This window comes from Vanacampus margaritifer, chromosome 10 (genome assembly GCF_051991255.1).
Source record: "Vanacampus margaritifer isolate UIUO_Vmar chromosome 10, RoL_Vmar_1.0, whole genome shotgun sequence".
NCBI lineage: Eukaryota > Metazoa > Chordata > Actinopteri > Syngnathiformes > Syngnathidae > Vanacampus > Vanacampus margaritifer.
The window spans coordinates 22104569-22130224 of NC_135441.1; the positions used below are offsets into that span (position 1 = coordinate 22104569).

At 39.3% G+C, this 25656-nt stretch overlaps 2 protein-coding genes across 6 annotated transcripts; one reads left to right on the forward strand and one right to left on the reverse strand.

The window, feature by feature from the left end:
- LOC144058883 (regulator of cell cycle RGCC) lies at positions 1–17190 on the reverse strand. 5 transcript variants are annotated; one of them, XM_077577503.1, is made up of 8 exons: positions 17057–17190; positions 13649–13793; positions 12103–12232; positions 5918–6086; positions 5381–5536; positions 2414–2494; positions 1763–1825; positions 1–626 (listed from the first exon to the last, which is right to left on the reverse strand). In XM_077577503.1, exons 4-8 carry the CDS (start codon positions 5937–5939, stop codon positions 619–621), a joined length of 330 nt encoding a protein of 109 aa, XP_077433629.1. In that variant the 5' UTR covers positions 5940–6086; positions 12103–12232; positions 13649–13793; positions 17057–17190; the 3' UTR covers positions 1–618. The 5 variants fall into 5 exon arrangements, with proteins under 5 accessions (XP_077433629.1, XP_077433628.1, XP_077433630.1 ...); XM_077577502.1 differs by lacking the exon at positions 17057–17190 and adding an exon at positions 16205–16301; XM_077577504.1 differs by lacking the exons at positions 12103–12232; positions 13649–13793; positions 17057–17190 and adding an exon at positions 16205–16322.
- On the forward strand, positions 16778–25640 carry plp1a (proteolipid protein 1a). Its single transcript, XM_077577496.1, is given in 8 exon segments — positions 16778–17113; positions 17116–17194; positions 19194–19380; positions 20335–20491; positions 20765–20933; positions 22197–22270; positions 22344–22409; positions 25204–25640. Coding segments are annotated over 8 exon segments (930 nt in total). The 5' UTR covers positions 16778–17065; the 3' UTR covers positions 25354–25640.
- Positions 25641–25656: the final 16 nt, after the last annotated feature.

A 25656-nucleotide genomic window follows, 5' to 3' on the forward strand; every position in this document is an offset into this window, starting at 1 on the left:
TGCTACCAAACGGAGCTTTATTTATACACGACACGCATTCACCTTCATGACATTTGATACCAAAAACAGCAATAACAACAACTGTACAGTGAAAACAACAGAATATAAATGACATTTTGATATTACTTACACAGCAGGGACTTAAAGTTAAACTAAAGTGCCGCATAGTTTTGCTACACAAAGCCTCCTTTAAAAAAAAAAAAAAAAAAAAAAAAGCATGCCAGAGGAATCAGGGCGAGTTCCTGGTTTAGCACTTTTGGGAATTTCAAATGAGGCATAAACATATTCGGAAGACTGGAGGCGCACTTCTGTCAGACAGATGGAGGTTTTATCTGGATTTGGGAATATGTCACACATCTTGAAGACGACGCTGCAGGCTCATCATCTCGTGGACAAGGACGCAAACGTCGTCAGGGGGTCGTGTGCCTTTTTCCTTTTGCCGGTGAAACAAATGCCCTTTTAATTCTGATCTTAACCTTTTCTCCGCCCCGAGCGGCGAGAGAGCGGGGGCTCGCTCCCTCCAGTGCACTTTTTGGTGTGGAGCAGATCCGCCCGTCTGCTCGGCGGCAGGCAGACCCCCCCCGCAGCATGTTTTCTCCTCCCCCTCCACGGGGCTCTTTACATCGCTGCAGTAAAAGGAAAGAGAGAGAGAGATGAGGAGGATGCTCAGGAGGCGGGAACTATAAGAACGGTTTTGAAATTTAAAGGGTTGAATGATTTATTTGTAATTTTTAATCATTTGGTCATGAAACAGCCACGCTTTGCTGCTCACAGAAGAAGAAAAACGATCGTCATAAACGATTAATTGATTAAATCGGCCGATTATGTCCCGTCAAACATCGTCCAAAATAATTGGCCAAATGGCTGATATTTGTAAGAACTATTGACAGACGTTGCATAAAAATAATACTGGTCTCATTATTTATTACACATCAATATATACCATAACATTGTATTCTTAAATATATATAATGAAATGTGTGCCATGAAATGCATTCTGGGAACTAAAAAGTTTTTGTTTTGTTTTTAAGAATATATTTACGTACGGTTGACCCCCACTATTAGCGGTGAATAGGGACGAAGCCAGCCCGCGAAAAGTGAAAATCTGTGTAGAATTTTGAAGCCTGTGGAAATGTTAAAATGGAATTGTTGAGATTAGGGGAATTAAAATGTCATTTATGAAGAGGTGGCAAATCCAGGTTCAGAAATCAAAAACCCGGCCACAGTTTGGCTTTAGCCATTGATGCTAGCTAGCTAGCTCCCTGGCAGGTAAACGAGCACCATGGGAGCTAGCTAGCTAGCTAGCTAGCACCTGGAGCTAAAGCCAAACTGTGGCAGGGTTTTTTTCTTTCCGGAAAAAAGATTTGCCACCTCTGAATTTATGCAATATATAATGTTGTTTTATTGTAATATTGTTGTTACATTAAAATTGGGCTCTATGACAGTTCAAATTTCATTTTGAACGCTTTCTCCAATTTTCCACGGTGAATACATCAATGTTACCTTTAAGTGCAAACTTTTAAAGCGGCCACTTCGCATCACTTTTACACACAATTTACCGGCCATTATTTGGAATCGGAGTCAATCAGAGCCGCAAGAGTTGCTCAGTGATACAAAAGGAGGAGAAAGGGACACAATGTATGTGACTTTACACAATACCACCATGGCTTTTAGTGTGTAAGTGTGTCAGTGAATAAAAAATAAATAAATAAATAAATAAAAAGATTGCGTGATAGAAGCTCTAATTTCCTTAACTACACACCAGCAAGTTCCCGGTCCAACACATCAATGAAGCTCTCCAGCTCCCTTGTGTCTCCCAGCTTGGCTGCAAAAAGAGGACAGAGAGAAAAGGAATTATAAAAAAAAATAATAATAATTAAATAAAAAAACAAAGCAATGGAAATATTTTGAAGCGCAGTTCATTTCTTTGGTATTTCTATTGGAACAACTGCTGCGAAGTAACAGAATATCAAATGAACTGTTTTTAGACGATGAGAATATTCTTTTCTTTTCCTTTTTCACAAACTGAGCTAAAGTTCATCCCCAAAAACTTGACAGCTCGCAAGCTCCCACAGGGGGTCCGTCTGCAGAACTTTCTGACGTGGAATCAGAGTAAGCGGGGCCCCCTCCGGGTCACACTTGTTTGTTTCCATTGATATGCAACAAGTCCTCGCTGTGTTACGTACGCCTTTGCGGCCAAATACGACGACAAATACACGTATACAGGAGACGCGAGAAGAAAAAAAAAAAGGCCCTGCAGGAGACGCGGCAGCCACAGACAGAAGCATTGTTGTGTAAAAAAAAAAAAAACTCAAGCGAACGCAGCTTTATGTGCCAAACGTGATAGTGATCAGAGCGAGGACAAAAAGCGATCTGGGCGGAGATATGCAAATGCTGACGGGCCCTCAGGTACCTTTTGGTGGCGACGTTAAGCCGGCTGTGTGAAGCTCCTCCTCGCTGGTGTTCAAACTGTTGCCTAAAGATGCTTCGCTGCCTGCGGGGAGACCACAATTAGAAAGATGCGCTCGCTAGACACAACATTAGGTACATGGGTACGAGGGTGGTGCCGCGGCGATTCTCAAGGGTGGACTGTAGAGCTGTCAAAATTAATCGATTAATCGACAAGTCATCAAAGTTCACATCTGTTTTTCAACCCCCCCTCCCCCGTTTTTTTTTTTTTTTTTTTTTTTTGACAAATACGAAGCAAGAAATAAACACCAATCACTGGTTCATAAACTGTAATCAGGAAAAAATGCTTTTGTAATAAATTCAATGCAAAAATTTAAATGAATCTGATTAGTCGATTAATCGACAAGTCATCAAAGTTTACATCTGTTTTTCAACCCCCCCCCCTTTTTTTTTTTTGGACAAATATGAAGTACGAAATAAACACCAATCACTGGTTCATAAACTGTAATCAGGAAAAAATGCTTTTGTAATAACTTTAATGCAAAAATTTAAATGAATCTGATTAGTCGATTAATCGACAAGTCATCAAAGTTCACATCTGTTTTTCAACCCCCCCCCCCCCCTTTTTTTTGGACAAATATGAAGTACGAAATAAACACCAATCACTGGTTCATAAACTGTAATCAGGAAAAAATGTTTTTGTAATAACTTTAATGCAAAAATTAAAATGAATCTGATTAGTCGACAAGTCATCAAAGTTCACATCTGTTTTTCAACCTCCCCTCCCCCGTTTTTTTTTTTTTTTAGACAAATACGAAGCAAGAAATAAACACCAATCACTGGGTTCATAAACTGTAATCAGGAAAAAATGCTTTTGTAATAAATTCAATGCAAAAATTTAAATGAATCTGATTAGTCGATTAATCGACAAGTCATCAAAGTTCACATCTGTTTTTCAACCACCCCTCCCCCGTTTTTTTTTTTTTAGACAAATACGAAGTAAGAAATAAACACCAATCACTGGTTCATAAACAGTAATCAGGAAAAAATGCTTTTGTAATAACTTTAATGCAAAAATTTAAATGAATCTGATTAGTCGATTAATCGACAAGTCATCAAAGTTTACATCTGTTTTTCAACCCCCCCCCCTTTTTTTTTTGACAAATATGAAGTACGAAATAAACACCAATCACTGGTTAATAAACAGTAATCAGGGGGGAAAAATGCTTTTGTAATAACTTAAATGCAAAAATTAAAATGAATCTGATTAGTCGATTAATCGACAAGTCATCAAAGTTTATATCTGTTTTTCACCCCCCCCCCCGCCCCCCACCCCCTTTTTATTTTTAGACAAATACGAAGTAAGAAATAAACACCAATCACTGGTTCATAAACAGTAATCAGGAAAAAATGCTTTTGTAATAACTTTAATGCAAAAATTAAAATGAATCTGATTAGTCGATTAATCGATTGCATAATCGATGGATTAATCTATTCTAAAAATATATTTGATAGTGACAGCCCTATGTACCACTGAAGCCATTTTGGCCGAAAATAAACAAATAAATTCATACACAGTATAAGCACAAAGTTTCTTTAAATGAATTTATATTTAACAGCTGTTTTACTGAATTTTGACAGATTTTGCAAATCCCAGAGAATTTTATGTTCTATTGCTATAAAAACATGGAACCTACCAAAAGAAAGAGTATCTTCTTTCGTCAGGAAAAAAAAAAAGTATATTTGAGTCTGTTTCAGTTTTGCCGCAATTAGCATTAGAATATAGCTAAGTTCTATCATTATTCATAAAAAAAAGAGCTTGTTGCAACGTGGCCCTGGCTGATCTCTTATACTCTGCTGCCACCTGCTGGTCGGTTTCGGAATAACTACCATTGCTTTAAGCCATCTCTTCATATTAGAAGCTGCATCAAAGCCTTGTTTGCTCTTGCATAAAAAAAAAAAAACGTTTTTGTTTTTTTTTAAACGTATAAATATGTGTTTGGGAGTGAAGGACACTTTTTTTTTTTGTATTTACAAGTTTTGGGTTTGAATGAGTTTAGTGCCTTATTTCAGTGCAAGTCATAACCATATTAATAGCTTTGTAAAGCATTTAACAACCCATCTTTTGTAATGGATTTCGAGAGCTTGCTCAGGTGTACTTAACTCATTCACTGCCATTGACGGCTATAGACGTCAAAAATTCATTTGAACTATTTCTGTTAGTTAAAAAAAATAAAATCACTTTTGCTAACAAGAGTATGAAAAAAATGTTATTTTAATTTAGAACAGATATAAAATTTGTGATTAATCGTTAGTTAACTAGTGAAGTCATGTGATTAATTACAATTTTAAAAAAATAACCGCCTGACGGGCCTAATAAAAAAATATATATATTAAAAATAAGGGCCGTTTAATCGTGATAAATGCGAAGATAGAAGATAAAAAAAAAAGTTTTTCATAAAAAAATAAATTAAATGAAAAATTGTTAAGCTAATAGAAATAGTTCACATGAATTTTTGACGTCTATAGTCGTCAATGGCAGTGAATGAGTTAATTTAGTGGCCGCCGAGAAAAAAGCTCAACAAAGCAATTCAGGCCGCAAAATGAATGCAAATGACTCCCAAGGTTTCTTTTTTTTTTCCTCTTTGGTCCCCGGCCTCCCTTGCGGAACATTAGAGGTCAAAACACAGTCAATGACGATCACACAAGGGAGCAAAAAAGGACACGCTTGTTTCTTTTGTCTCGTGACCGTCCCGATTGCAAAACAGCAAGAAAAGCAACAGAAAGACGATTATGTTATTCAAGGTGCACGGACGGGTGTTGTCCTTTGTTACCATTCATTCAAGCCAAATTAAAAGGACAAAAGCTTGGAGGAACGATCAAGGAGGACGACCCCCCCCCCCCCCCACACACACACACACACACACATCATAAAAATTGGCTTTTAGAGGTGGATGATTTTTTTTCTCACTGTAATCAGAGTCGTCCACGCCGCTGTCGTCCCCCCCCGGCGCTGTGCGGCTCTTGGCCTCCATCAGCACGTGCTGGTATGCGTGTAGGCCGCTTCGGGGGGGGGCCTGCAGCTCCTTCACCACATCCTGGAACTCTCGCAGCAGATCATCCAAGTCTGCGTGGGGAAATGTGAGCGATTAGCAACAAGTCATTTGGAGTGTAAAATATATGCACACATTTTGCGGGGAAACCAAATCAGCACTTGTCCAATGACCCCCCAAAAAAAGTGAACACAAAAAATGAAAGGGGAAAATGTGAAATATGAAACATTACGGTTGTTGTAAAAAGCGAACGCAAAAGTGGGCTGAAAGTGAAAGTGTAGCGCGGCTTAAATATGATGTGACTGGGCGAGAAATAGCTTTTTCAAAACATCAAATATCGCTTACAGCCTCTCCGAGAAGACTTCTATTGGTGTCTGCGTCTTCTTAAACGGCTATCTGATCCCCATCAGTGCGCCGCTTGGAAACGAATGGCTCGTATAAGATGCTGGACTCACCTGAAGTCACTCCTGAGGACATGGTGGCGCAAATCTGAGGAAGCAATAAAGAGCAGACTGCTGGGATCAAGGCGTTTTGGAGGCTGACTGCAGCTGACTGTACTTCTCTTATACAGCTGAGCGAGGGGGGGAGGGGCTAGAAGACACGTGCGGGAAAAGTTGACTTGTACTGTAAGTGGAAAGAAATGAGAGGAAAGTCAGACGTGCAGGAAAGGACTATTATGTAACTTAGTTGAAGCTGAAATGTTTTTTTCCTTTGAAATGCTTGCTGTGGAATTTCTATGTTAAATGCAGCCTCACTCGTCTTAATGCTGATTACTGTTGCACTTAAATGAACTCATTCACTGCCATTGACGTCTATAAACGTCAACAATTCTTTTTAAATATTTCTATTAGTTTAAATTTTTTTCCCTACTTTTGTTAACAAGAGTATGAAAACCTAGACATTTTTTTTCAATTTTTTTTTTTGTTGTAAAGAGTGGTTGAGCAGACATGTCCACGTCAAAATTTAACAGTAATAAATTTCACTCATTTACTGCCATTGACGTCTATAAACGTCAAAAATTATTTTGAACTATTTCTATTAGTTAAAAAAAATAAAATTTGTATGAAAACCTAGACTTTTTTTTTTATAATATTTTTTTTTTGTAAAGAGTGGTTGAGGGATTTTAACTAGCGGTACGCCAAATTAAATGTTCAGATTCTGCACAATGTTAATGTAGTTTTAAATAAATAAAAAAATTAGGGGTGTCAAAATTAGTGCATTCATTTTTAGTTAATTTAAAGTTCCTTTAACCCCACCAAAAAAAATTACGCGCTATTAATCCAGTCGCAACACAGCAGACATGTCCACGTCAAAATTTAACAGTAATAAATTTAACTCATTTACTGCCATTGACGCCTATAAACGTCAAAAATTCTTTTGAACTGTTTCTATTTAACATTTTTTCCTAACGTCACGTGACCAAATATACGAGTTTATTTGTGAGTTTTTCCCCCTCAAATTTGCCACTTTATTCGGTCGCAAATATTCCCCAATTTTTTTTTTTTTTAAATTCTTGTAAATTTGTGGATTTTTTTCTCTCTCGCAAATTTACCACTTTAAAAAAATATATATATATTATTATTGTACATTTCTTATTTTTTCTTGCAATATATATATATATATATATATATATATATATATAAAATACGATGCCATATATTCCTTATATATATATATATTTTTTTTTAAATAATCAGAAAATCTAAAGCCTGTATACCACTGAGGGGTGAATATTTGTTTGTTTATATTTTTTTCAAAAAGGCTGATTTTTAGCATAAGACCATATCCAGACATTCACCAACAATTTTTACGTTTTTCTTGTGAAACTTAAACATGTTCAAAACCGGCAAAATTGTTGGCGAATGTCTGGATATGGTCTTAAATTACAAAGAAACCTTTTTGAAAAAACAGACTTGCTCTAAAAACGAATTCAAACCAACTGAATTTGAAAAAACAAAAGTCAAACCAAAACAAAAACTAACTTTAAGGAACAATCTAAAACGGATTCACAGCAAAAAGTCTCACTTCCTGTTTCTGTGTTTCCACAAGCGCTTCTCCTGTACATCACCACGCGTACCACTTAATGATGACTTCATTTGTCTCATTCCAATCTGAGTGTAAATGGACTCCAACCCTCCTGTCAAAGAGTGTCAACATAACTAATGGGATGAACGCTGAATGCATGTGAGCGCTGCTCAATTTGACACATTCATCTTATCGAGCGCGCTATCGTCTACAGTGGGAAAATATATGCATGAAAAAGCTCCTTCTTGAGCAATGACTGAGTTGAGATCATTACTTGTAACAAATGACATTTGGAGCCGCGCTGGTATGCTTTTGCTGCCTTCATTTTTAAGGTTCTCTCGCTGCTAGGGAACACGGGTTGTGCTTGTGAAGTAATGGGAATTGCGCGTTTCTTTCCCGGGCTTGAAATACAGCAGGTCAGTCAAGAGTCAAGTCGGACGAAATGCCGTGAATATCAACTTCTCGTGGCATCTCATTACTCTGACAAGAGGGAGAATCCCCGCGCATTGTTAATCGCCTCGTGCGCACCTTACGGAAATCAAAAATTTATTTCAGATGCGATGGAAGCAGAGTTTGGCCAGAGTAATTGCATGACTTGGCCGGACACCCCACATTTCCTTTATTATACAGATGTCAGCGTTTAAAGAGAGCCGAGCGCCGAGGCATGAAGTTGAAACCTTATCCCGACCTAGGAAAAAAAAAAAACTCCAGTAGGCGGTCAAGGCTGAAATAAAACAAAAGGATGGTAAATCGTGAGAAAAAATGAAATTTTCGTAATAATGCATGCTGGTCCCAAAAGAATCTTGCCGGTCTTCCTGACAGAACACGTGGCTGGATCGCTAACAATTTCCAGATATCAAGCCGTTTATGACTCGGGATTATCTGCGGATGGATATGACACAGGGAATTTCAACACCGCTGAGCAGCAGATGGATCGTGAAGCAGGAAAGTCGTTTATTTTTTATTTTTTTATTGTACACGTCATGTGACCCACAGAAGACCCTGCACAGTTTTTTTCTCTTACCACAAACATCAATAGGCCTGATTCCAGCACGCCTACAGTATCGTACAGTTAACATTCAGCACGCTGTTGAAAAGATAATCTTGATGGTGTTTATATAATAGAGTGTAAGTGGGATGGCGAGATTTTAGTCATCCATGTAAATAGGGTGACATCATACCAGGATAGCAATTTGACAGTAGAACAAAAAAAAAAGAGACAGTGTCGTTCCTAATCCCATGGTCTCACATAGGAGACAAATCTGTTTACCAACATGACTGCAATGTATCGCTTCACACTTTATGTACTTGTAAGATTGGTCACTAAATTTGGTAGGGTGGCAAAAATAGGACTTTTGCCAATGAGAAGTTTGAGAAGCTTAAAAAATGTCTATCAAAACCAGGATTATGGTAGTTTTGGATTTGCCATTATTATCGGTTTATTTCATTTGGACTTTTGTTGTTGTTTTTTTTTTACAGTTAATTGTTATTAGTTTTTCTGTAATAGGAATTAAGCAGCAAAATCCATCTCGGGGGGGCGGCCATTTTGCCACTTAATGTTGCCTGAAAGTGACATCACAGTGTCTAAGGGCTAACGACTAATCCTGGCTCACAGTTCTCTGGGTTTGGTCATGTGACATTCGCAAGCTGAGCCCTTATGCTGCATCCGAGGATGGTCGGAAGTCGGATATATCAGAGTTGTTTTTTCCCGGTACTGACCTGAAAGCGTTAGAGGCGAAAGTAAACAACCAAAATGGCGTATAGTGATAAATTGTTTTTTATTTTAGTCCTCAAAAGTCATTTTGACCTCCAGCAAACCTACCTTCTCTCAATTTTGTTTCATTTATTGTTTTTATCTTATTTCATAAGCATTCCATACAGTTCAGGAGTTCACCGTATAATTAATGAAATATTTATGAATGAAGAAAGCTATCTAATTTTATACTCGAGTAAATTGTGTTTTTCCATTCACGGTCTGCGTTTCCAAAGGGGTTGCCATTGCAGAGTGACGTCACTTGACGTCCCTGAAGTCGGGGGTCCTTTTTTCCCCCCAACTTTGCAAGTGGAATTTCCGAGTTCAAGGGGGACGTTCCCGTACACACTTCCTGGTTTGAACTCGGAAAAGTCCGACTACCGACCATCCAAAGTCACTGTGGTGTCATTTTTAGTTGACAGCAAGTGACAAAATGGCCGCCCCCTGAGATCGATTTTGCTCCTTAATTCCTATTCCACAAACACAATATTAATCAAACTGTTGAGGCAGCATAGAATATATTGTGAAGAAAATTTAAAAAAAATAGCTACGCTCTCGAGAAAACAGGTCTTGTGCTAACTGTGTCACGCAAACAACTAATCAGACATCACAAGCGGTCACTTCAGTGGGTATAATAGTCACACTGAGAGATGTTAATGACAACTATCCAAGCTTTTGCCTTGGACCCGTCTCCGGAGATAGATTATAGGACATGTTGGTGGTTCAGGTCAGTGCCACACATCCAAATCTCAAATCTGTGCGCCAGCCAAGAAGCTCTTTAGCATCGATAGCCTCACTGGGCACAGACGACCACTGATCAGCTATTGTTATTGTAATGGTTTAGCCAGCAGCCATCGCTACTTCCCGCCAAACAAACGGGTGGCATTATATAAATGTATTCCCTGAAATAAAAACATGCGCCAGTGCTAATTATTATGACCATTGCAGTGCATCAAAGTAAGACGTGCTTGGATCAGAGAAGCAGCCCCCACCTGTCTGGTGTTTCAGAACTTGATTGACAGCAGCTTTCAAGACGCCTCCCTTTGAATGTTTGCGTTTTAACTCTGAGCTCAGATAACGATAAATATCTGCTTTCCACCTCAAAGATGTTGTGATGGAAGGTGAACATCTTATTTTACCTGGTAGTGCACGAATGATTATCTGGAGTATTTGACATCATCTACATCCAAACATGTCATCCAGGTGTTCCAAAATGTCACAGGGAACGCAAAAACAGTTGGAGGGGAAACAAGTGACACTTAAGATGCGAGCAGTGTACACTAAACTGACACACTGCACATATTTGACCACGCTACAGGTTTACTATACATCAGGCCTTGGCCTACCTAGCAATCACCAAGTCTTTTTAATTTCTTTCCCCAGGGTCTTTGTGGAGGACATCAGTTTAAAAAATCTAAAAGTAGTCGTGCACAACAACGTTTTTTCAGCAGATATGTCTACAGCTAACCTAATAAAGGTGTGCACAATATGCACTCTTAAAACTGCTGGGTCAAAAAGTAACACAAATTGGGTGTTAAAGAATTACATTACATTTGATTACATTTGCCTCAATTTCAGTAAATAAAATTTAAAAAAAAAATGGCAACAAACTCCAGCCCGCCCATAACCAATCTTCCACCCAATCTGCTGGGTCAAAATAAATAACCAAATCTTGGGTAAAAGTAACCCAATCTGCTCTAAAGCCGCAGCTACCCAAAGAGTTCGTCAGCAAAACAACCAATCTTTCACCCCATCTGATTGGGTCAAAATAATTAACACAACCTTGGGTAAAAGTAGCCCAATATGTTCCGACTCCACAGCTACCCAGGGAGTGGTTTAGCAAAATAACCAATCTTCAAGCTCATCTGCTGGGTGAAAATAATTAACCCGATTTTGGGTAAAAGTAACCCAATATGCTCAAAAGTCACATGTACCTCGTGAGTGGGTTAGCAAAACAACTAATGTTCAACCCAAACTGCTGGATCAAATTATTTAACTCAACATTGGGTAAAAGTAACCCAATCTGCTCAAAATCTACAGTTTCCCTGTTGGTGGGTTAGCAAAACAACTAATATTCAACCCAAACTGCTGGATCAAAAGATTATCTCAACATTAGGTAATAGCAACCCAATCATAATCTGCAGGTACCCTGCTAGTAGGTTAGCAAAACAACCTATCTTCAACCCAATGTACTGGATCAAAATATTTAACTCAACATTGGGTAAGCGTAACCCAACCTGCACAAAATCCACATGTACCCAGCGAGTGGTTTAGCAAAACAACTAATCTTCAACCCAATCTGCTAGATCAAAATATTTAACTCACCATTGGGTAAAAGTAACCCAATCTGCTCAAAATCTACAGCTAGCCTGCTAGTGGGTGAGCAAAACAACCAATCTTCACTCAATTTGCTGGGTCAAAAATAATTTACCAACATTGGGCAAAAGTAACCCAATCTGCTCAAAATCCATAGGTAATTAGAAGGTGAGTTAGCAAAACAACCAATCTTAAACTCAATCTGCTGGGTTAAAATAGTTAACCCAACCTTGGGTAAAAGTAACCCAATCTGCTATAATTCCACAGCTACTTAGCGACTGGGTTATCAAAACAGCCCAGCATTTATTTAAATGTTTTACATCATACCTGAGCATGTGTGCAAGCATTTCTGAGTAGACTCTCTGCCAAAGGCTATCATATTTGTTTAGCGGTTTTGCTGTGGGACAACATTTAGAAGAGCATCATGGCTTCATTGTGGTCAGGCATGGATGGAAAGCGCCTCCATCTAGCAGCAGTGCGTAGGTTAATCTGCTGTTGAATGACAGAGCTGGGGATGGAGCTTTGCCAATTGGATAATGCACCCACCTGGACGGGGCTGCACGACGTTTTAGTTGAAACAGCTTCAAAAGGTCGTCTGACACAGTTTGTGTGCCGGGGCGTGTTGCTTGCATCTGTCTGCTAGCTTGCTGTTGACAGCTGTTCCCTACCTCAACAACTGCAGGAAGAAATCAACAACACAGCAAGAAAGGGCACTTTGATGAGAATGAGATTGCGCACAAAGACAAATACGCCTTAAATGAGAAGCCGAATAAAGCAAGCAACACGTGTAATCTTCACTTGCACACTGTCAGGGTGGAAATGAGCTTGCATGCGAGTCAAATATTTCTCAAAGGCTTCTCTTATTTTAATAATGCAATTTGTTGAATTTTCTGACAGCTCGTCAACAGCGAAAGTGTTTCGCTTTAAAGCCATGTTTACCAACCTTAATTGAGCCAAGGCACATATTATTTATGTTGGAAAAACATCTCAGTGCACACCATCAAATCACATCACCAACCAAATTGTCACAAAAAGTACATAAAACAGGTTAATTACGTACCTTCTGACATCTAGTGGAAGAGCATTTAATTATTCTGCCTGTCACTGCAAGTCACTGGCATAGAGAGATGGCCCAAAAATGTATAATTGAGTGAAAGAAGACTAGTTCCCATGACATACCTGGTTATCTCTCATTAGCGGGAATCATTCCTATAAAGCATCATCTCAGGTCTAAAGTTACCGACACATTGATGTTCTTTAAGTGACATCTAATCTACAGGCTGTACATAAAGTCTCTTTACCATTTCAAAAATGTATTAAAAATGCAATTGATTAGATATTTTATTTAGATTTGTTCTATTGTATTGTATTGTTTTATCACACTGCATTTGTGTGTTTCAGGGATCCTGTTTGTCAAAGGTCAAAGGTCGCCCACTCCTTCCTTTATCTAACACTGTCCCTGTCTCCATAAATTTCTTGTGCCATGCACGAATTGACGGACGTGATGGTGGATTTCTTCCACACTTAGTTCTGTAGTTTCGCTGAGTCTGCCTATCCGATTTTGTTTCAATAAACCATGAGACACATTGCGCCTTCTCTTGAGGGGTAGCCATTTTGTAGGGGTTCGTTCAACATCACCTCTTTGACAAACAGGATCCCTGAAACGCACAAATGCAGTGTGATAAAAAAAAAAAAAAACTTTAATAAACACTGAATACAATAGAACAAATCTGAATAAAATATCTAATCAATTGCATTTTAAATATTTTTTTTAAACGGTAAAGAGACTTTATGGACACCCTGTATATTTTCCATATAGGTGGCTGATGAAATCTAGTGGAGGTATGATATATTGCTTTTGATTGCTACAATAGTGATAAACAAGCATCAAATATCAACATTATGGCTGTCAAGTATCCAAGTACAAACACATTATGACCATTTGGACGTTTTACTAAAATGGCAATCTCAGCTTTCTCCACCAATGAAAGCATTACGTGTTTATCATGTTCTGTGTAAACCCTCGTAATATAGTCAATCGACCAAAGAGAATGCATTCCCCGTGAACACCCCCCCCCCCCCCCCCCCACACCTCAAACTAATGGACTTCTGATATGATTGGGCCTTATCCTGTTGGCCAGTAAAGTAGTTAGGCACATAAGGGGGTGTAATGTTCCTCCTGTGTGGAGGTAGTGAAAGTCCCCAGAGAGGAAGCCTCGAGATGACCGCAGGAGGCCCTGTGAAAGGCAGCAGAGGAAAAGAACAAGGTGAGGTCTACGCGCTTCTCACCCACAGAGTTGGATTGCAACCAAAAGCTATATTTGACTGCAACCCAACTGGCTCATTGTTTTAAAGCAAAGGAAGCACATTGTTCAAAGGAATCATGCCGTTTGTATGCCTTGACACTATTAAAGTATCAAACTAAGTAAGAAAAAACCGTTGGGTCAAAAATGCCCCAAACTTGGTCAAAAAGGGTCCGACCCAACTTTTTAGGTTAATTATTTGACCCAAAAAGTTGGGTCAGATGATTAACCAACAAAAAAACCCGACTTGGGTTGGGTTCATTTGACCCAACTATTAGGGGGGAAAAGTTGGGTCAGTCCTATTTGGACTCATTTTGGGTTATTTTTTACCCAACTATTTTTAGAGGTCAAGACAGAAAATTAAACTAGAAAGGGCAAGGTTTTATTATTATTATTTACTTATTTATTTTACTTGTTTTAGTCTCAAGCAGGGTTATGAAGTACGCTTTAACAACAGTTGGGTAAAAAACATAACCTAGTTTTGGTTTAAACTAAATAAAGAAAGAAAAATAAATAAGGAAAAGAATAAAGAAAAAAGAAAAGAAAAGAAAAAAAAGAACCTATCCACTACTTGTCTCAATTTGGGTCAACCAAATTAATTCTAATTGGGCTGTTTTTTATCCAACTGTTTTTAGAGTGTTTCATCACAAAGTAGCAAATTAAAATAAAGAGGGCAAAATAATGCTTTCATTTTTTACGTGCCAAGTCTCAAGCTTTGTGATGAAACACTCTAAAAACAGTTTGCTCAAAAATAACCCAATTTGGGTCAAAAAGAGACCTATCCAAAACTTGCGTAAAATTTACCCAACTCCCTGGGTTGTTAAAACAAACTGAGTCAAACTGGATTATTTTTGGCGTGTATAATGTATTTACAGTGAAGCATGATAGTGGCAGCATGGATTGAATTATGAACAGTTCCAAATACCAGTCTATGCACAAAACCTTAAGGCTTCTGCTTAAGGCTAATATAAAAATAACAACAATCTTATGTGGGATTAACCACAGGCCCTTCAAATAGTGGTAAGTGTGTCCCCTTTCAAAAAGATTGAATTTCATTTATAATTTAATTATACAGGTTAAAGGTTAAAAGTTTTGAAATGATCGCAAAACCTGGCATTTGAATGGGGTGTGTAGACTTTTTATATCCACCGTATGCCACCTATGCACACAGTTTCTTGGTAATCAGTAGGGTCGTATTTGCGCAGTCGTGCTAACTAATTTCACTTTGAGGCAGCAGTAATAAATTCTCACCCATGGGGGTAAAAAGAGTGTGTGGGGGGGGGGGGGGTGCTGATCCCAAATGAGAGGTAGTAAAACATGATGTAACAGCCTGGTTAGAGGAGAGCAAGACTTGTATAACATGGCTGTCTCTCTGAGGATTTTGTGGCTGCTAGCTCCAAAATAAATTATCTAATGGGGCTGTACTGTGAGAGTAAGTAGATTAATTTGGAGAGGAAATAAAAAGCTGCATGACAACATCACATAGCCACCGTTTGTAATACTATATATTCCATTAAACGTACTCATGCGGGGCACAAATTAAGACACGTTTAGAAAAAAATAATCTTGCACTTGCTGATAATAGCTAACATTTTTCTAGAGCAGGTTATTGGATGTTAAAGAGATGCAAAGGATAACGGTATGGGATGAGAATTGCGGGAAGTTGTGGCAGAGGAAAGGTGCCACCTAGTGGTCGTGATTAATATCAGACTTTTTTTTTTCTTCCTTCTTTTTCTTTTTTTGGCCAAGGGGCTGAGCTGAATGGGCGCACACACTCCATGAGGCTCACCTACGATCAATGATGCCGCATGCGGCCGTGTTCAAAAAGTGCACACTCAAGAAAGAGGAGCGCATCCATTTTTATGGAGGAGAACTTGTGATCCTCGCATGGAAAGATGGTTTGGCTCGAGCCCAAAATATTCACAGGATTATTTCTGGCATTACAATATACAGCAATGAAAACTACCAACACTGTTTAAAAAACAAACAAAGCAAAACTTTTGTATTCAGAGAACTTTTCTGTGGCACTGCAAAGAATTATCTCAGGAGGCACCGTGCAGTACTTGCTGTGATATCACACGGGAGTACCTGGATTATTTTAAGTGACACATTTTTACTTATGAAAGCCATTATGAAGAAATATAGATGAAACTGCTGGGAAATAGCCACATGTGCTTCTACTTAACTGACAGGTAAACAAGCTCGTCTCCACCTGTTGAGTAGAAGGACATGTGGCTAAATTGCTTCACTGTAATTATTTATTCGTGGTATTTATTAATTGTACTACTCGTCCTAATCTAGTGCCAGTCTACGTCATCACAGTATCAGAGATCCGCCACTCTTACCTGGAGCTACTGTCACAATTTTATAGTTAATTCCTGCAGCAATTTTGTTTGGTATGCCGACGCACTAACGTGTCGCAGAGTGGTACGTCATCAGCGTGAGACCGCGCGCCCTTTTCGTTTATGATTAAAGTCTGCAGCCCAGTTTTAAGAGAGAGACTGCGGTCAAACCAGCTTCCCCTAAAAAAAAAAGAACCCCCTCAAGCGAGCCGCCACATATTTTGTTGTTACTAGACATTACGGCAATGAGCGAGCAGACGAACGCCACTTTCAAAATAAAAGCCTATTACTTCACCATACTTCACTGTCAACACACTTAATTTAAAAAGAAAAAAATCATTACAAATTAGCAATTCGATATTGTAATACCACACCAGTCCTGGAGGACATTAGACCACCCCAGGTGTCCCACAGAAGAGGTCCCCTCAAAATATGATGTTGCCTGTCAAAATTTGAACTTTAACAATTCCCATTGATTTCTGTAAATAGATACGCATTTATTAGTTTGCAATTTAAAAATTCCTGGACTTTTGCAAGCCTCAATGCCGCTGTACAGAATCGCTAAAAAATAAATAAATAAATAAAATATGACAACTTTTCCTCTAAATGAGTCACATCCGTTTCTAATCCTTTTGCAAGGCAACATCTGAATTTAAATTGACGGCAAGATTCCAATATAATATTGTGACATTTTGAAGAAACAAAGTCGCCATTTGCATGAAGTCGCCCTTTTGGCGTCTTTGCGTAAATAACAAAGTAGTCTGTGACCAAATTGGCCTCTTCATTATCCCCCTCCCCGCATTTGGAGCTCATTGAAAGGCGACGTTGTTGCTTTAAGATTGTTGTAGCAATCACCCATGGCTGATGGCTCTGTCCATTGTTGGGCCGAACCGGATTGATAACACGGGGGCCGAGTTGGCGCATTTCATCATTGGAGCAGCTGCGGAGCACGACACAAGCCTTCAAGTCCTCCACGCATCCTGGCAGACATGGGTGAGACTTCTTCGTTACTACTTGAAGAAAAAAAAGAAAGAAAAATCACTTCTGATAGTTAAAACTGCAACATCGGAACTTGGGTTATGACTGGGAGCAAACTTCTCTGTCACTCGATCGGCTTTTAAAATGCTTTGACTTTGACTTTATTTTATTATTATTATTTTATTTTTATTATTGAATTTATTTGGAAAATAACTGTGAATGCAGTTATTTATAAATATAATACTGTGGAGTTAACTACCACAGGTGCATTTGATTATTTACCCATTTCGACAGGCCACAACATTAGGTACACTTGAGTGAATACAAAAAAATGTATCCCAAAAATCTGTCCTTATAATGCTGAGTGAAAAATAAAGTGGAATTGTAACCACAGCAAAATTCCCAACATTATTTGTAAGGGCAGCCATGTCTGTGCCTAATGTTGTGGTCTTTTAGGTGCTGGTTGTTGTTTTTTTTATGTGGGCTTCACAAAATTGTGTTTTTAATGCTCTCACCTGCCTCCCAAAGGGGACAAGCGAGGTGTTTTTGCTAGAAAAAGGTGTGAAATAATTGAACGCCATCTCTCTGGCTGTGATTTGCTTTGCAACTTGTTCAGGCTCTCACCCAATCGCAGTCGCGATTGGCCCCCGGCCATGTTACGGAAGACATTTAATGGATGCTTGGCTGTTATTTTCTCCCTGCTTCTCTGCTGGCCTAATGTGGAAAATTTCAAGTGTAAAGGGTGTCATTTGGAAAAGTGGCCCCTCTTTTGAGGAAAGATACACACTTTGCCAGAACAGCGACGTCCTTGTGTTTATGTGCTCTATACGCTTGGCACTGCTGCCCGCGATGGTACCAACCGCAGTCTGTCATCCTGTGTCCGTATACTCGCATGCAGTTTTTGCGCTGGCATGCCTTCACACTGTTGCATTGTTGGCGTTTTCCATCCTTTTGCGGTCACGTGACTGCTCGCCATTATCGCACTTTCTCCTCTGAAGGAAGTCAATGAATGTGGCAAGCACGGAGGTGCCACTTCCTTTTGTTTGTGGGACATTGGCGGCCCTTGTGCCCCCACCAACACGTGGGACAAAGACTGTTGTCTTTTGCAGTCACAAAAGCGGCATCTATCTCGGTCAGCCTCCTCCTTTTTCTCACAGTCGCCATGCTGCCTCGTGAATGGAGTCAGGGTGCGAGCTGGGGTCGAGTCAGACGCAAGGCCTTGACCACTGCGTCCATTCACACAACACACGACCAAAGGAAGCTTTAGAAAGTGGAAAGAAGTTTGTATGGCAGCAGATGGCCCCTTAGAGGGATTTGTAATTAGAATAAATTAATGCAATATTTAGATTAGGACTGAACTCTATATATATATATATATATATATATATATATATATATATATATATATATACATATATATCTATATCTATGTAGATATATTATTAACATTTTTAATTCTTTATTTTATATTTTAACCATTTTGAATTTAGTTATAGATGTGTAGATGCATATCACAGGTGTAATAATGTCAAACTCAATATAACTCGACCTTAACCTATCTGTTATCTTGTTTTGTCTAAATTCCCTGCTTTGTCCTGTTTGTGAAAATTCAAGTTCAATCTAGCATACTGAGATTCTGTTTTGTCGAAATGTGAAGAAAGTGCAATCTGGCATACTGAGAACCTGTTTTGTCTAAATGTGAAAGTCCAAGTTCAAGGACGATCTAGTTTACTGGCAAAATGCAAACTCATTCTGTACCTCACGGGATGACAGAGGCGTTTCCTGATGTTTTGAATAAAAAGGCTGTGTGGGCAAAAGAGCACACACACATTCTTGGATGACACTGCTTGGGTGACATGCAATTGTGTGACCAGAGATCTCTGTAATAAATCCACCTTGCAAGGACCCTTTTCACAAGAATCTCATCTTTGATTTATTTGAACACGCAAAAGATTACAAAACTTATTAGAATCCTTCAATATCAATATATATAATTTCGGTTTTGTGTTGTCAGGTTGCTACGAGTGCTGTATGCGTTGCCTGGGTGGGATACCGTACTGCTCTCTGGTCGCCACGCTGCTCTGCTTCTCCGGCATCGCCCTCTTCTGCGGATGCGGCCACCAGGCGCTCACGGAGACCGAAAGGCTCATCGAGACCTACTTCGCTCGTAACCTGCAGGATTACATCATCCTCGCTTACATGTATGTGCCAAATTTTTACGTCAAGACGGGATTGTGTTAAATGAAATACACACACTAAAAACAGTGGGGTCAAAAGTAAAATGGACCAATCTACTTTATGGGTTAATTTGAACCGATTTTCTGGGTTGTTTTATATAAAATGACCCAATTTTTGACCCAAAGTTGGATCACATTAACCTAATAGAGGATCTGACCCAACCTTCTTGGTTGTTTTATATAAAATAGCTCAATATTATTATTATTTTTACCCAAACATTTTTCAAATTAACCCAAGTAGAGGATCTGACCCAACTTTCTGGGTTGTTTTATACAAAAGGACCCAATTGTTCTACCCAAAGTTGGGTCAAATTAACCCGATAGAGGATCTAACCCAACTTTATGGGTTGTTGTCTAGAAAATGATCCTATTTTTTTTTTATACAAAACAACCCAGAAAATTGTGAGAAATTAACCCAAGTAGATGATCTGACCCAACTTTCTAGGTTGTTTTATATAAAATAACCCAATTTTTTACCCAAAATTGTGTCAAACTACCCAAAGTAGAGAATCTGACCCAACTTTTCTGAGTTGTTTTATATACAATGACCCAATTTTGACCCATAATTGTGTCAAATTATCCCAAGTAGAGGATCTGACCCAACTTCCTGGGTTGTTTGATATAAAATGGTCCGACTTCTGACCCAAAGTTATGACAAATTAACCCAAGCAGAGGATTTGACCCAACTTTCTGGGTTGTTTTATACAAAATTACCCAATTTTTTATCTAAAGTTGGGTCAATCTAAACCAACTAGAAGATTTGGCCCTAGTTTTGACTCAAAAGTTGGATGAGATTGACCCAAGTAGAGGATCTGTCCAGTTTTGACCCATAATTGGGTTATACCCATAAGAGTGCATTTAGATTTTTTTTTTTTCAATATGTGTTTTTTACGAGTCGATCTCTTCCACCCTTCATAGCATTCAGTATTTCCAGTACTTCATCTACGGTCTGGCCTCGTTTTTCTTCCTCTACTGCATCATGCTGCTGGCCGAAGGCTTCTACACCACCAGCGTGGCCAAGCAAACCTTCGGGGAGTTCCGCAGCACCATGTGCGGCCGCTGCCTCAGCTCCACGGTGAGACGCTCCGCAGTGAGTAATGGGGAAGATTGGATGTGGCTTAATACACATCGGTCCCGCCGGGTGCCCGAGCTGAAAATCAAAAGGCCTGTTAAAAGCCCTTTGGGGAAGATGAGGCCACAAAGCATGTGTGAGTGATTGTGTCGAAGGAGCGAGACGTTTTAAGTGATAATCAGAGAAGAGGTTAATGTGCTCTCTAAATGAAGCATTATAAAAACACACTTTGAGTCCCTCACAGGCGAATGACGTCAATCCTGCTTTCTCACGCAGTTCATAGTGATGACGTACGTGCTGTCCCTGCTGTGGCTCCTGGTGTTCGCTTTGTCCACGCTGCCCGTCTATTTCTTTTACAACATGGGGTCCACCTGCCACACCATCGACGAGCTGACGGAGACCCCAGCGAGCATCAACCAGCTGTGTGTGGATGCGCGGCAATACAGTAAAGTTCATTTGGAATACTTGCCAATTATGTTTGTCGCATGAAAATCGCAATTGGTTGCGCCTAGCACAAAAGCTTGAGGCTGCAGTTACGCTTTAGGCCAGAGGTGGCAGTGGCGAGTAAAGTGATAAACTTCCGGAATGCATATGAGCAGATATTTCATTTATAAAATATTGTAGTTGTATATCTAGTATCAGGAAAAATATGAATAAATAAAAAAATAGACCAATGTTTTGTAATGGGTGAAATTTAAATGCATAATAATGACCCGACCAATTTAATCAGCAAATATAAGCTTCTTTCTTATATATCAGCAAAAATCAATCGAGTTTTTTTTTTGCCAATTGTTTTTATTTTTAATGCATTCCACCATAAGAAAAAGAGAGTCAAATGTTTGGTCCACCCCAAAAAATTATCTGCCTCTTTTTTTTTTCTTCAGATTTTTCTCTCTGCTTTAAAAGTACATTTTCTAGATGAGTGTTTTGCGCTGATTCTGAATCTGACCTCATTTTTTGTCTAGCACATCAGGTTTTCATAATATTAAAAATAATAATAACAATAATAAAGTGTAATATGATAATGAATTTAGTATTAGGTTCAGCAACTTCTGGAATTAAATAATAAATTACAACACATGAGAAAATCTATATTGTGCAAGTTTTTGTAAATCAAATAAAAAATAAAGAAACGCTCAAAAAACAGATTTTACAAGAGAAAAAAATACATATTTTTTAAACTGGCAACCAAAATAAGTTTAGGGACACATAAAGCCGTCTCAGATTCGAACCTCTCCTGATTGTATCCATAGTTACAAATCATGAGTTACAAAGCTTGTGTATCTGGTAGCTTTTTCAAACCTCATTTAAACAATAAAGCACAATGAAAAATAAATTCTGAACTTTTGTAAAAGTTTTCTCATTTTGGCCATTAAGTATTTATCGTTCCCTTTCACTCATTGATTTTACTGGTGAGGGGGAAAAAAAAAAAAAAACTTAGCAGGGGGTCTGCTTTCTCTTTGAAAAGTCACTTCTTTGCAAACTCCCCTGCTGCTATTGTAAAAATAGCCTCCTTAATTTACAGCAGTTGCTCAAAAGCAGAGTTTTATTCTTTTCTTTTCTTTAATGCAGACGTCAATACACTTTGGACCCGGGCCTGTGTTGTTTCTTGGTATTTTATAGCAGGCAGACAAATAGCGAACCTGAAATCATAAATAATGCGCGCGATGAATGCATCCAATTGATTAGAGCGCCTTGTCGTCAACAGAGCTCTTGCCGTGGGACGCCGTGCCGGGGAAAGCTTGTGGAATCACTTTGGCCACCATTTGCAAGACGAGAGAGGTAAGAGAGGCCAAAAGATTGCGCTTGAAGCACACACGAGGGCGTGTTTTTAATGCAAATCTTCTGCTATCAGTACCGGATGACCTACGACCTCTACATCGCCGCCTTTGTCGGCGCGGGCATCACCCTCATGGCCCTGGTGAGTGATTATCCGTCCGTCGGGGTGCTTTGGCCTTTTGGCGGTATTTACGGCTCATGTGACTGGTGACGGCGCAAGCGGAGGCGACGAGGCATCCCGGGCCCGCATGACTGATGACTTTGAGGACTATCGCTCTCTGTTCTCCGGTCTCAGCTGACACAAACATCATCACAGTGCTGTAATGTCTGCTGGTTTCCCAGCCAGGCAAAATGGTGGGGCCATTATACTCCCATGGCCCATTACATAGCCTATTACACGGGCGGGATCAAATTAATGTCATTAGCAGTTCATCATGTCTTTGTTTTTGCTCTCTTCTAATGAGCGCCCTCCTTCGCCCCCTCCCCTGTCTGTTGTTCTCTTCTTCCAGCTGACCTATACGGTGTCGACCACCTATAACTTTGCCGTGCTGCGCTATCTGGGGAGGAAGGGCATAGGTGCACGCTGTTAGGCTGGCCAATGAACTTCCTGTCTGCACGGTCAGCACAGCACGGGGATTTCGAGGAACTGCAACCACTTTCTTCCTTTTCATCACTTAAGGGCCAGTCTGCACACTTGGGTGTTTTCACGGCAAAAGACTTTCAAAACTTTTTTTTTTTCCATCTTGTGTTGTTCTTTTACTTTTCTATGAGGGTTGAGGAATGCGTCAGTTTTATTTCGATGCCACATCACTAAACTACTGTATTTTGATTTTTTTTTTTTTTACTTGCTGGTGGTTATACACTAAAAACGGTAACCCAATATAGATCAAAAAGGAATGATCTAACTTTTTTGGGGTACAGTGGATGGCGCTATTCATGGGAGATAGGGGCCGGGCCGGTCCATGAATAGCAAAAATCTGTTTATAACAGGTCCACATTGAAATGCATCGAGGAGTGGGGAGGGAGAGGGGACAATGGGTCAGAAACGACCCAATTTGGGTTATAAAAAAAAAAGAAAAAAGGGACCGACCTGCTAACTTGAGTCAATTTGACGTTGACCCAACTACCTTGGTTTGTTTTGTACAAAACAACCCAAAAGTTGGGTCAAATTTGTCCCAACTTTCTTGGATGTTTTGTAGAAAACAAACCAATGTTTAGTTTTTACAAAACAACCCAAAGATGGGTCAAATTGACCCAAGTTAATTGAGCCAACTTTGGGTTGGTTCATACATAGACACACACACAAAAACAATGTTGGGGAAAAATTTACCCAATTAAACCATCTTTGACATGTGAATGTTGGGAAAAAATTGACCTAGGTTAGTTGACCCAACTTTAGGTTGTTTTGTACAAAACAAGCCAATGTTGTGTAAAATTAACCACGTTAATTGACCCAACTTTGGGTTAGTCTGTTAAAAAATAAATAAATTGTTTTTACAAAACCTAAAGTTGGTAAAATTGGCCCAACCTTGGTTTGTTTTGTACAAACAAACCAATATTTTTATTTGACAAAAACACCCAAAGTTGAGTAAAACTGACCCAGGTTAATGGGTTGGTTTAATTTTTGATCCAGCATTAAGGGTGCATAAATTAAAAAAAAAAAAAAGCTGATGAAAATTCATTACATTTTCTTCAAGAAATTGGGTTAGGGGGGGACAAAAACAGAAAACATATGTATTTTAAAATCATTGAACATGCAAACCCACCAAACAACCCATTGTTATGAATTTACACCCACCCCTTAGAAATAATAGTAAAAGATGGGTCGAATGAATAACCCAAAAAGTTGGCTGTGCCCCTTTTTGACCCGTATTGGGATAGTTTTGATGCTGAAAACTACCATTTTGCCTCCCAGCATTCTCAAAACAAGCTCAAAAGGCAGTAATAAATTAACATGAACTAAAAAGCCAATTTGCAATCCGCGCAGCAGACAATGGGGATTATGGGTAACCTTGGCTACCATTCCTCACATCTGGTTGCCATGGTGGCAGGCGAGCACACATTTGCAGTCTCCCAGCTGACCTCGGGACTTTTCTCACGAGCCGCCTCCACAATGGAGTAGGCTCTTTTTGAAAAAGTGGCCAATGAGAAATCAGTTCGGCGGCCAGCTGCGAGACGAGTCTCCACTAGGGGTCAAGTGTCAAGGGTCCCGTTTTGTGAAGCGTCAATGGGACGGCAACCATGACCTCCACCTCCTGTCCAACAATGGAATTGATGGATTGCAAGTGAGCCGGCTAAAGGAATTTGAGATTATTTTGTTGTTTGTTTCCCACAACAAAAGGACATTCTTGAGTACGGTCTGAAATTGTTTCTCATGCTTGTGAGATGACAAAAGTGCTACCTCACTAAATTAAAAAACACTGTTGGGATGAGTCAGTTTTGAGGCCACGATCTAAAACATACACGTCTCTTATTGGATACACGCTAATAAGCAATTATTGATTAATTAATTGTTCAGCCCTAATCGCAGCAAACAAAACAAAATTTTTCTGCTGTTTGTCTATCAATGTATTAATGACTTATTTTATTACATAAAATTTGCGTTGTTATTCTCAAGGAATTTTGTGGTAGTTATTGTATAACATTTTTGACCTACTGATGCAGTATTAACATTTTTGTAAACTAGCAACGTAGTTTTATTTTTGATGAAAGCTTTATCTGGCTGTTGGTAGAGAATTTGTCAAGTGGCAGCTGGCTGTTTGTTTTTGTTGTTATTTTTTTCTGTTGTTGATATTTGATAATAAAAGGAACATTACAGTTTTTGCGCAGCGCGCCTGAAAGATTTATTGTCCAGGCATAAACATTCCATCCTTGGCTTGCTGACACGTTGTGTGATGCCCATGCAGCCGTTCTGTATTTTCTTCTTTTGTCCTCAGGTGCACTCCGCCATGCAGTTGGCGATGAACCTGAGGAGGCTGACGTGCAGGGCCAAGAAGCAGGACTACGACCTGTACGGCCAACTGCTGCGGGATCGAGGAGGGACGCTGCAATCCCCCTACCCGGCAAATTTATCCGACTGTTCCTGACATGTTTTTCATTGTAATTTCTTCAAATCGCAACCTACGAGTCCCTTTGTCTTGTTTCCACGGGAAATTGGCTATTTTGTGTTTGCCTAGCGAGCTATATGACCCCGATCAGCGATCGCTTGGAAGTTTTGTTTGTACTGAGCCGTTATGTGTCAGTGTCTAGTGCCAATTTACTATTGTGTTCCTCGTACAGTCGGTTCCTTCACAATATAAATTGTGGGGAATTTCGATGTGTGATGTGCTTTTTAGTGAAGGGAGAATAAAAATGCTATTGTGCACTACAAGGACTTAAGTGGTGGGACA

What these genes read in the sequence shown, in the direction of transcription:
- LOC144058883 (XM_077577503.1), bottom strand. Translation starts at nt 5,939, where the DNA reads ATGTCCTCAGGAGTGACTTCAG. An exon ending in CGTGGACGACTCTGATTACA is followed by an intron (nt 2,495 to 5,380) that starts GTGAGAAAAAAA and finishes GTCTCCCCGCAG; the next exon opens with GCAGCGAAGCATCTTTAGGC. An exon ending in CTTAACGTCGCCACCAAAAG is followed by an intron (nt 1,826 to 2,413) that starts GTACCTGAGGGC and finishes CTCTTTTTGCAG; the next exon opens with CCAAGCTGGGAGACACAAGG.